Here is a 12,827-nt window from a genome sequence, read left to right on the forward strand (position 1 = left end):
AGTGGGTAATTATCTGCTCTTTTCCTTTGGTATATTTCTCTCTTAATCAACTCTTGAGTGAGAAAAGAATTCAGAAGTTGTTGTTTTCTGCCAATATCATTGCTGCACTCTGTTACCTGCTCTGCCAAATGTAAGACCATCACCGATTAGCACTAAAATAGAGGAAAAGATTCTTTGTTCATCCATAGCATGACTCTGGTTGGTCACTTTAGTATTACTACTGTGGCAACTGGACTATCCCTCCAAACCTGGTACAGTTTACTAAGAATTAAACTTTTCAAGAGAGTTTATGCAATGGACAAACATGACCATAGGTAGTGATTTTTGCTTTGCTGATAAACATTCACTACCAATATTATAAAGTTTACTATTTCCCTAAAGTAAATTAATTTCCTTATTATTTTTAACAGAATTCCATGAGATGTAGATTCTTCAATTGTCTCTTTATATACTGAAATTCTTCAAGCACCCAGCTTATTTCCTTTTCTCTTAAATGTAATTTTGTAAACAGTAAACAATAGTTGAATTGTAAATCAGAAGAAAAATATAAATATAGTTATTATGCACTGTTTTGTAGAAACTTTTAAGACTCTCGAATAAACTCATATTTATACTGAAGGTAAAAAGGCTTTACTACTTACAGTAAATAACAAAAGAGAATTGAAAAAGCTCTTTGCCTGTGTACAGTCAGAATAAGTATTTTTTAAAATGTTACTTGTAATTTAGCAGATAAAGAGAAGCAAATAGAAACTGTGTGGAAAAAAGTAAATCAGAGAAAAGTTCAAAATGCAGCCAGTGTTGCTCGTCTTGACACCAGGAAAAAGTGGAGCGGAGTTGTTAAAGTCTAAAATAAAATCATTCAATTATTCATGCTAAAAAATAAAAAAGAATATCACACTTTGAAACAAAACAAAGCACTCAGGGAGAACTACAGCCACGTCTCCATTTTTCCTGGGTGGGTTATCCACACTGAAAATCATTTACAGCCCAGTTTAGATCTTTTGCTGGCTCCCCTCAATTCCTCAGTGCTTGTACCTCACCCTCCCACCACCTTCCCAAGGATTTGACCTGGAAACATTTCCATATGGTTTTTGCATTAAAAAAACTTGAAAAGCAAACAATTCATTTTTCCTTATCTCCTACAGTGTCATTAAGTAGGAGGCCATTCATTCATTGCCTGGACAATGGAGACTTAGCTGTAGTTCAAAAGAAGGAAAACAAAAGTTGCCAGCCTGGATCAACAAGCCTGGTTCCAAAAAGGAAAGGTGAACTAAACCATGATTAGACATAGAAGGAAGGATCTCCAAATAAACAGATTATGTCAACCTAAGACACCTTTCCACTGTTATTAGGAACAAAAAAGGATTATATTAAAGACAGCTCTAGTTGCATGTATATGCTATGTACTGCTAACAACAAGCCTTGATTAATGTCAGATTCAAAATGTTTAGATATAATCGAATAAAAAAAAGTAGGCTTTGCATTCTACACAACCAATGAAAAACAGAATGAAAACTCAGCCATTTTTCCCCACATAAATATAAAGTTAAAAGCTCTGCAGATATTAAAACCAAACACTCAGTCTCCTGCTTCCTAAGTTACACTTATCTTTAGGACATCCTTTTCATTCTAAGCAAGTCCATGAGACACATTTGCATGGAGGGCAACGTGGGTGCACTCATTTTTAACTCCGTATCTTAATTAGTGGACAAGTCCAATCTTGTGGTGGTGGATTGATGTTTTTTAAGTAATTTCTTAAGTTAGCCCAAACTTAATGCTATCAGAAGTTCAAAGTAGGACTGTTAATTTAGACTTACCCTGTCTCCTTCTCTACTTCTCGCTTTAGGGAGCAGACATGCTGCTGACATCGGTAGCAGAACCACTGGCAGCTTCCTCTCAGTGGTTTTGCTATGGCAAGGAGCAGAAGACCAGAGAATCTTCAAAAGATTTACCTGGAGGGACAGGGAGGAGCAAGCTACTGGCAGCTGGGGGAGGAGAGGGAGTGCAAGCTAACGCAGGCGAGGTTGGGGAAGAACGTACTGAGTTTAATATTCCATAGAAATCAGTGAAAAGATTTCTGATATTGCATTAGGACATTATGAAAATTGGGTCCTGCAGTAACTGACATGGCTGTGATATGTAAGGCCATCTACACTGTGAGATTTTCCTAGCTGTGACTTTTAGGCTTTTGGTACTGATATTAGTATCACGGGATCTTTGCCTTCAGACTGGAAAATAATTATTGCAAGAATCTATCCAGTGTCAAGAGAAACTATAACTAACAGGAAGAAAGGCATAAGCACATGTTCGCGCTCTCTCCTTCATTCTCCATCTTTCTTTTTCCTTTGACACATCTACACACACACACAAACACACACACACACACACACTTCGGAGGGGAAGAAAAGGGAGGGGTTATAAAAGAGAAAAGGAGAGAAGGGGAAAGGACAGCAAGGGAGGAGGATAGAATATATTTTACATGAAAGTATTTTCCAAGTAGCTGAAGTGGATGATGTTTGAATTCACTTACAGTATGGAAAGGCACAAACATGTGAATTAATAAAACAACAATAAAACAACCAATAATAATATTTATTGACTGTCTTCTACATGCCAGGTGCTTCTACATACATAAGTACTTTATATATGAGGCGTTATTTAATCTTTACAACAACTTTAATCTAAACGTCATTATCCACACTTTACTGATGAAGAAACAAGTGTAGAGTCTCAAGCTAACACAGAGCCAATGATTGATCGCAAATCAAGCTGTCCTCAAAGTCTTTATTTTGGAATTATAAGATCCAGACCTCTAAACAATATATTCACTACTCACGTATAATCTGCAACTAAAGAGAAAGCTGAGATATTGTAATATCTGATCAGAGAGAGACAAAAGTAGTTTTACAAAATTTTGAAAACTTTGCTTCAAAGACGTTAATATCAAAACCTAATTCTCATTTTTTCATTTATACATCTGGTTAAATCAAAAGAGTTTATAGCTTGAGTCTCAAGCAGTCAATACAATTTAAATGGGTTAGCATCACCATAAAAATAAACATTTATCATTACATTCCTTTTTATGTTATGCACATAAGAAGCTTCAACAACTTAGAACTTAGTCTACCAAAGTGGTATTCCAAGTATACCTCGAATTTGCAGTAGATTCCTGGAGGCTAAATGTAAAAATCTGTATGAGACAATAGAATCCATGTGTTGTACATGGATTTTACTTTTATATAGTAAAAGACATAATGATGATTTGGTGTCAAGTCAGGAAGAATTTTCTTGGAACTTATGAGAGCTTTTTCATCATTACCAGAGCACCGCAAAGTAATTGTGCTGTAAGACTTTTGACATACCTTCCATGGTGTTGGTCAAAATACTAGCCATACTCGTTGCTCTTTGCTTTGCTGTAGGATCTTCCAACAGATCCATGGAAACATGATAAGAACTGGACCGTCTCTTTCTTATTTCCGTTTCAGTAGTCGTGCCCTAAAAAAAATTTCATATGAAATAACTATTATTTTTAAGGGTAGCAAAATCCAAAGTGTTCCTGTAATAGGTGTTACTTAACTAAGTATTCACCATGCTTTCTCAGATGTAAACAGCTCATTAAGACATTGCTGGAATCACCATTCTTGGAAGTGTTTAAAAGCCCATGATATTCTCAGCTTTCAGGGATGCCTGGGTTTGTGATCAAGATGGACTTTTCTAATTCTTCCATCTTGGAGCTTTGGGCTGGAGGGATCATGCCTATTACAGGATAGATAACCTTTTAGCATTTCAGCCAGTCCTATCTAGGACTTCATACTGAAGCATATCACTCCTTGATTTACTCACAGGTTGAGCTATTAGATCTTTATTTATATACATTCATGTGGTTTAATGTATGAAAAGAACTTTAAAGGCTTCCCTAATATGTTCTCCTAAAATGAGAATTCCACTTTAAAATGCTTCTGTTCATTATAGACAGGTAACATTTCCCAACATCCTTAATAATAAAACTAATTTTTAGAACTATCTATAACTTTGTCTTACACTTACAAGACAACCCATCCTTGGCATTGAAACTCTAATTTAAGGCAAAACATCAAATTGGGGGGGGGAGGGTCTTTGATTTTTAGCAATGTTGTAATGACTTGACATGTTTCTATTCCAAAATAAACTCAACAGAATTTCAATATGGGCAGAAATTTATTCCTACGTTAGGAGCTCAAATAATGAAGTTAATGGTCACAGGAAAAAAGGGCAAAACTCAAGCATTCCTAATGTGGGTCTGAGTGCTAATAATAAATAAGAAGTCACTTTTAGTTCTCTGAGGAGTTTCCTTATTTCTAAAACAGTAATATGAGTCCTGTTCATCTACTTTACTGTGCTACGAATATTTAACATTATTTTATTAACCTGCATGCCTCTAATGCATACATATCAAAAGCAGACTTTCCACTCAATTGATAGGACTGTCATTAATGGGAATAAATATTCATTTAGGTTGCTCTAAAATTAATTTTACTGTGAAAGAAAAGTAAAACTAATGAGAAAAGAAATAACCGCTCTCTGAAACTAAAGCTCTTTAAATCAAAAAGTTGCCTCTCAGAATTTAAAATATTTTGCATTGTCAGAGAAAGGCAAAGTTGGAAGGAAAAAATAGGGTCACTTATGAATTTGGTAAAGTAGCAGGATATGAAATTAATGCACAGAAATCTCTCATTCCTGTATACTAATTATGAAAAATCTGAAAGTGAAATTAAGAAAACACTCCCATTTACCATTGCAACAAAAAGAACACAATATCTAGGAATAAACCTACCTAAGGAGACAAAAGACCTGTATGCAGAAAATTATAAGACACTGATGAAAGTAATTAAAGATGATACAAATAGATGGAGAGATATACCATGTTCTTGGACTGGAAGACTCAACATTGTGAAAATGACTATACTTCCCAAAGCAATCTACAGATTCAATGCAATCCCTATCAAACTACCACTGGCATTTTTCACAGAACTAGAACAAAAAAATTCACAATTTGTATGGAAACACAGAAGACCCCAAATAGCCAAAGCAAACTTGAGAAAGAAAAACGGAGCTGGAGGAATCAGGCTCCCTGACTTATAGGACTCAGACTATACTACAAAGCTACAGTAATCAAGACAGTATGGTACAGGCACAAAAACAGAAATATTCATAACTGGAACAGGATAGAAAGCTCAGAGATAAACCCACGTACATATGGTCACCTTATTTTTGATAAAGGAGGCAAGAATATACAGTGGAGAAAAGACAGCCTCTTCAATAAGTGATGCTGGGAAAACTGGACAGCTACATGTCAAAGTATGAAATTAGAACACTCCCTAACACCATACACAAAAATAAACTCAAAATGGATTAAAGACCTAAATGTAAGACCAGACACTATCAAACTCTTAGAGGAAAACATAGGCAGAACACTCTATGACATAAATCACAGCAAGATCCTTTCTGACCCACCTCCTAGAGAAATGGAAATAAAAACAAAAATAAACAAATGGGACCTAATGAAACTTAAAAGCTTTTGCACAGCAAAGGAAACCATAAACAAGATGAAAAGACAACCCTCAGAATGGGAGAAAATATTTGCAAATGAAGCAACTGACAAAGGATTAATCTCCAAAATTTACAAGCAGCTCATTCAGCTCAATATCAAAAAAAAACAAACAACCCAATCCAAAAATGGGCAGAAGACCTAAATAGACATTTCTCCAAAGAAGACATACAGATTGCCAACAAACACATGAAAGAATGCTCAACATCATTAATCATTAGAGAAATGCAAATCAAAACTACAATGAGATATCACCTCACACCGGTCAGAATGGCCATCATCAAAAAATCTACAAACAATAAATGCTTGAGAGGGTGTGGAGAAAAGGGAACCATCTTGCACTGTTGGTGGGAATGTAAATTGATAGAGCCACTATGGAGAACCATATGGAGGTTCCTTAAACAACTAAAAATAGAACTATCATACAACCCAGCAATCCCACTACTGGGCATATACCCTGATAAAACCATAATTCAAAAAGAGTCATGTACCACAATGTTCATTGCAGCTCTATTTACAATAGCCAGGACATGGAAGCAAGCTAAGTATCCTCTGACAGATGAATGGATAAAGAAGATGTGGCCCATATATACAATGGAATATTACTCAGCCATAAAAAGAAACAAAGTTGAGTTATTTGTAGTGAGGTGGATGCACCTAGAGTCTGTCATACAGAGTGAAGTAAGTCAGAAAGAGAAAAACAAACACTGTATGCTAACACATATATATGGAATCTAAAAAAAAAAAATGGTCATGAAGACCCTAGGGGCAAGATGGGAATAAAGATGCAGACCTACTGGAGGATATGGGGAGGGGGAAGGGTAAGCTGGGACAAAGTGAGAGAGTGGCATGGACATATATACACTACCAAATGTAAAATAGATAGCTAGTGGGAAGCAGCCGCATAGCACATGGAGATCAGCTCTGTGCTTTGTGACCACCTAGAGGGGTGGGATAGGGAGGGTGAGAGGGAGGGAGACGCAAGAGGGAAGAGATATGGGAATATATGTATATGTATAACTGATTCACTTTGTTATAAAGCAGAAACTAACACACCATTGTAAAGCAATTATACTCCAATAAAGATGTTAAAACGAAAAGAAAGAAAGAAAGGAAGGAAGGAAGAAAGAAAGAAAGAAAAAATAGGGTCGCTTAAAGGTCATCTAGTCACTTCTGCTCTATATAAAATTATATGTGTAATCCTATATCTGTCTAATTTTTAGTGCTAGATTCCAAAATCTCTAATGATATTACCAAGGAAATTCTTTCTTAAGTTACATTGCTTCAGTTGAATTTATGTGTAAAGTGTAGGATATTGTGTGCTTTGGAGGGTGGCATTTGTTTGCAGCTCTTTATTTTCTGTTCTCTTTTCCTCTCTGCAGTCTTGCAAAGTCCCTTCTTTGGCCTGCACTTTCAGCTCATGTGACACCATATGTTGCAGCTCATGTTGCAGTGCCCTGCCTCACACCTGACTGTAGCACTGAAGGATGGACACAAGGCAGCAGGAAATAGAGATCACACTAGGCTTTGTTTCAAACTGCCCCAATTTGCCTTCAGAGATTTATCCCACCCTCTCTGATTGGTAATTATTGATAAATGCTAAATATCTTCTGACAGACTTACATTCTCTTTGTATTTATGCAAAGAAGTTGTGGATTTATTTTTGTTTGTTCAATTAACCTTTATCAAGATCAGTGATACTCATACTTTATTATGTGTAAGAACCATGTGAGATACTTTTCAAGGCAGAAGAAATTTCTGATCTTGCTCTCCTCGGCCTTTTGGTCTGAGTAAGTGTGGGCCCAGAAATCTCCATTTCTTTCTTTAAACCACTTTATTGAGGTATTATCAACATGTAAAAAGCTGTATATATTTCAGGTACGCAACTTGATGAGTTTGGGGATAAGTATACACCCATGAACCATCACCACCGTCAGGTCATAAACATTTCCATCACCTTCTAAAGTTTCCTTCCACTCCTCGTATTATTGTTGTTGTTGCTATTTGGGGTAAGAACACTTAACATGAGATCTACCTTCCTAGCAAATTTTAAATTTACAATTCAGTATTGTTAGCTCTAGGTCCTATACTATATAGTAACATATCCAGAATTTATTTATCTTGCATAAATGAAATTTTGGACTCTGTGGTCATCAAACTCAGAGAAGCAGAGAGTAGAATGGTGGTTGCCAGGGGTGGAGGGAGGGGGAAATGAGGAATTTCCACTTTGAAAAGTATCCCACGGAATTCTGATGTAAGTAGTCTGAGGATGAAATATATTTTGAGATACACTGGGTTAAAATGAAAGTTTTTGTTTCCTTGGCCATGTCTTCTTTTCCATTTAAGAAAATTAATGGGAGGTAATATTGCAATACGCATAGAATGTAGGTTCAGTAGTCAGCATACCTGGGGTCAAACCCTAGCTCCACCATGCACAGGCCTCAGTTTCCTCCTTATAAAATGAGGATAATATTAGTAACTACAATAAAGGGCTGTTGTGAGGACTAAATGAATTAATGCACGTAAAGTGTTCTGGACAGTATCTAGTACATAGTTAGCCATGATTATTTTTTAAGAGAAGTTGACATTCCCTTTGCATTCGTCCAGTTTCTTTCACAACAGAGTTCTACTTTTTTCATGATTTGACCTGACTCCAGGATACCTGGACATTTCTCTGGGAGAAAGTGGTGGGGAGAGGCTATGTGAAAAAAGTGAAGATCAGTGGCTATGTCTATAATCCAAGGTAAGAATCTCCTCTATTAGGTGACTGAAAGCTGACTCCATATGATTTTAATGTAGCTTAAAGAGCTCGTCCAACTATAATGAGTAGAATTGTGTAAAAAAAAAAAAATCATACTGAGAAGATTTTAATATGACTCTGTAAGCTATAAAGTATAACTAATGACATTGCTAGAATATTTTTATATTGGCAAATGAAATCTTATTTAATACCAAACTTAAAAAGCACCTATGTTTTACAAAGGAAATGTCAATAACATATCCCTGTAAGTGTCTGGTATTTAGTTGAAACCCTTTTTCATATGCATGATTTAGGGCCACTATGTTAATTAAAAAATTCATGACGGTAATATAAAAATTGAAATCTGCCCTAACAATTACAACACATGACTTTACCAGGTACTTCGAGTGGCTTCTTTACCACACAGATGTACAATGGTCATCTGGGTGCTAAAAATGTTACAGCACTCTGACCTTCCAAGAGGAAGAATGTTGCATTGCAAGATTTAGATGTATTTAGTAATACTATCTACTTCAAGTGGAAGTATCAAGTTCTTCTTTTAAAGGAACAGAGATAACAAGATCCTTAAGATAAGTATTTATATCACTTCTTGCATTTACTTTGCTTATATTAACTAATCATAATGCATGATAAATTGTTGCTATACTTTTTGGCAAGTTTCATTCTGTAGTAATAATGATGAAGGAATACTTCTAATTATAGTCTATGAGACCCAACCTACGTTTTTAATTCATTTGAGAAAAGTCTGAATTGAACAATTTGACAAAGTAAGTTCATAACTTATTTCGGCCTTTGAACGTTAGACTCCGTAAAATTCACACGTGTGGATATCGAAACCCATTCCTGCCTGCAACCAGCCACAGCTCCCTCGCCAACAGCTGCAGGTTTCACTGGCCTCACCTCTGGCAGGAGCTGTCCAGCGGGAGATGTGAGAGCAGAAGGGCCCCCGACGAGAGAGACCACGCCGTTGCAATCCACAGCACTGTGCATCTTCCCGTTCACGGGCAGAACGGGGAGCACCCTGGAGGCGCGGCTGGCCTGGCTGACGTTGCTGGGGCGCCGCTCCCCGTGTCTGTGCGGCACAAACAGAGAGTCTCTTCTGCTGTCATTGTCTTCGAAGGTGCTGTGCTCATCATCGGCAAAGTCATTCTCAGAGCCAATATCCTTGGCTCGACCTCTGAAGCTGAAAAGGCTCGCCCTACTGTTGCGTCTTGGAGAGAAAAGGGAGCCACGGATGCTCAATAAAGACTATCAATAACAAGAAAGGAAACAAACAAAAAACAGATGAACAGAATTAAGTGCTGGTATCCTGAACAATATGAGCCTGGACTCTTCATTTCATAGCTGTTGACTCACCAAAGATAAGGCATTGGACAGGTGGAAGCAAGGGCTCCTGTGGCAACTGCTGGTGGGGTTCTGGCACTTTCTACAAGGTACAGGTCTTTTGTTTTGCTCTCCCTTTTCCTCCTTTCCTTGATTTTCATCTTCTGAGCTCTCATTTTCTACCATTTTCTTCTACTTTACCCATGACTTCAGATAGTCATAAGTACCCCCCCCAAAGACTGTTTTGTCTCATTTCTGGCACCTAGAACTGAAATCTTTGCTAGACCCTTCTCTAGAAACTATTCTTATTTAACAATCCAGTGGAAAGCAATTAAGTACACAACTAAGTTTTGATCCTTTGAAGCCAAAACTACACCAGTAAGAGTTCACTAGTGCCCACACCCAGATGCAGATCTCACCACCAAGGAAAATAAAACCAATCTTGCTAGTAGGTCTGTTTAATTATAGTACAAGGAGCAACTTCTCTCCTTCCCTTTGCATATTTTATAACAGTCCTCATGAATAATTTAAACAAATCTAGCTGAAAGAACTGTACGATTCATTCCCTGATTTTCACTCTTCTGTCTCAAGAAATCTAAAGAGCACCATATTTACAAACCTGGTCTTCACTAAGTATCTGGTCAAAACCATTTGACAATTTTCTAGATGACTACAATGTCACTGTTATCATTCAGTTTACTTTGATTCTCAAACATAGTACCATTGAGCACAACGAATCATTTCCTGTTTATTACTAGTCTATTTTTACAACCTCACTCTAGTGAGCACTTGTTTCTGTTTGTCCAATACCCATTTGTTCTTTTTCTGTTGACAGTACCCCGATTATCTCCAAGAACTGCCCCCAGGCAAGACCATGGCCCAGGTCTAGTCAATGAGTGTATTCCATGCCTCTGGCCATAGAGCCTGGTTTGAAAATGGGAAGGAGACTCTGCATGGTCCCTTGACAGCCACCAATTTCTTGTACAATTGTTGAGAAAGAGGTGCATTTTCGATTGAGGTTGCTAAAAAATATTGAATGTAAGTTTGGAGCCATGGTGGGCATCTTATCAGCATATTGGAGGAACCTGGAGATGTGGAGTAATACTTGGCCCTGATAACATGTTTTGAGCCTTTGCATCTAGCTGTGCCTAAAGCTACTCATTGATATCATTTATATAATTTAATCCTCTTTTTTGCTTAAGCTGGCTTAAGTTGGATTTCTATGATTATTAATAGAATACCAACTTTATCATTTAACCATTACTAGTTTCATCTTTTTATCTCCAAAGGATTTAAAGCTAACTAAAATTATTATTTTGTACCTATATATTTTTAACATTCCCTGACTAATAAGTATACATTTAATTTTATTTTCAGCTAAAGAATTATTTTCTCAATAACATCTATAAACATCTATAAAATGTCTATGATCTTTAAACACTATCTTATGTTATATGATCTTACTCATTATTTACAGAAACACATCTAAGAATACGGATCTGCTCCCACAGCAGAACTTATTTCTTCTTTTCCTATACCCATGTTTTATCATCCTGTTATCAACTTCATTATTCTTTTCTTTTATTGTTTCCATATGAGTATTATTTTTTTTTCTATTTTTTAATATTTATTTATTTATTTGGCTGTGCTGGGTCTTAGTTGCAGCACACAGTATCCCTGACCAGGGATCAAACCCGGGCCCTGTGCATTGGGAGTGTGGAGTCTTAACCACTGGACCACCAGGGAAGTCCCCAATACGAGTATTTTTTAAACTTCTCCTACACTATCCAATTTCTTTCATGTCTCCTTTCTCTCCCTTCACAAGGGACTTTAAATTAGCTATAAGGACATAACAGTTACAGAATTTCTGACCTACTGGTTATCATCACCTCAAAAAGAAGCCAGATAAGAAATGCTTGGCAATAAGAAATAAAGTAGAAATTATGTATACGTACCACTCTTAGTAAGAGTTTTTATTTTAACTACAAGTACTCCCCTCAATTAGAGCCAATAGAAGGGCTGGAGAGAAATGTTATTAAATTGCACACAGTGTTTCTCAAAGTTCAAAGGTGAATTATGCCACACAAGAGCATAGTTTACATATGGCAGCTATATGAAAAATGATTGTTTCCCATCCGTTAGCATCAACTTCCACTGTTTACATTGATTACATAAATCCATAGCAATCAAATGCTATGCCACAAATAGAGGATGGACAGTAAGAAAAAAATCTGCCATACCAAATGGATCTCTAAAAACTCCTCGTTTATCACAAATATGGAGGGAAATAATAACTTCAGAAAGTCAACAGTATCTTATAAAGGCTTCAAAATAAAATATTCAGGTTGTCCTGAGACGTCATTAGAGATTGCAATCTTGACTTTCTTCTTTCCCTTCTCCCACACTAACAAGTCATATTGAAGTCTAAAAAATATTTCATACAATCCACCTACTCTACTGAGAAAATTATAATCCTATGATAAAAGTATACATTATATTTTTTTCAATATGAAAGTAGAAATGGTTACCAACACAGTTGCCTATCATGTCACTACAAAACAATAGTTTTTAATACTTTGGGGCCTTAGGCCCTTGAAAAATCTAACAAAAGCTATGGACCCTTCATCACTGTACCCAGGTTAAGAACCTGGTTCACTATTTTCAGTAGTACTTACAGGGTCTTGCAAAGTGGGATTAATATGATTTCAGCATCCCTCCCTTTCTTCTTCTTCCTTTATCCCTCTCTCTCTCTGTGCCTCTCCATTGCCCTCTCCATCTTCTTAGTTACTTGTCTACTTCTTTATCAGATAAAAATCTTTAGTTCTATTTTTATACACACACCACTTCAGAAACAAATATCAATTTGAGCCAGATATTACATGTTGTATGAGTGATCACCTATAATGCCCAACTAGGAAGCAGAGGTTTTAAGAAGACAGTATGGGGAAAATGTTACGTCTTTGGACAAAATTTACAGAAACAGATGGGATAGAGCCTAACATTTTCAGACTTTACTATTTTGCCTAGGATTAGTTCTATAGGACTTGAAATGAAGCAAATTGGAATAACTCTGTGGTATCTGTTGGTTTGCAGTTCAGATTTAGGTAGTTTTTCCTCAGGTAAGTTACTTTCCTTCTTTCCTCCTTCCCTCCTTCT

General features: G+C 36.6%; 1 protein-coding gene across 1 annotated transcript in view; it reads right to left on the minus strand.

Moving 5' to 3' along the window:
* Positions 1-12,827, minus strand: part of LOC132428591 (sodium channel protein type 2 subunit alpha) — a 94,135-nt gene that overhangs the window by 56,059 nt on the left and 25,249 nt on the right. The window contains exons 12-13 of the mRNA XM_060016658.1: positions 9,249-9,596; positions 3,363-3,495 (exon numbers count right to left, since the gene is read on the minus strand). Of these exons, the coding sequence (XP_059872641.1) occupies positions 3,363-3,495; positions 9,249-9,596 (481 nt within the window). The remainder of the gene's footprint in view (positions 1-3,362; positions 3,496-9,248; positions 9,597-12,827) is intronic.

This window comes from Delphinus delphis, chromosome 7 (genome assembly GCF_949987515.2).
Source record: "Delphinus delphis chromosome 7, mDelDel1.2, whole genome shotgun sequence".
NCBI lineage: Eukaryota > Metazoa > Chordata > Mammalia > Artiodactyla > Delphinidae > Delphinus > Delphinus delphis.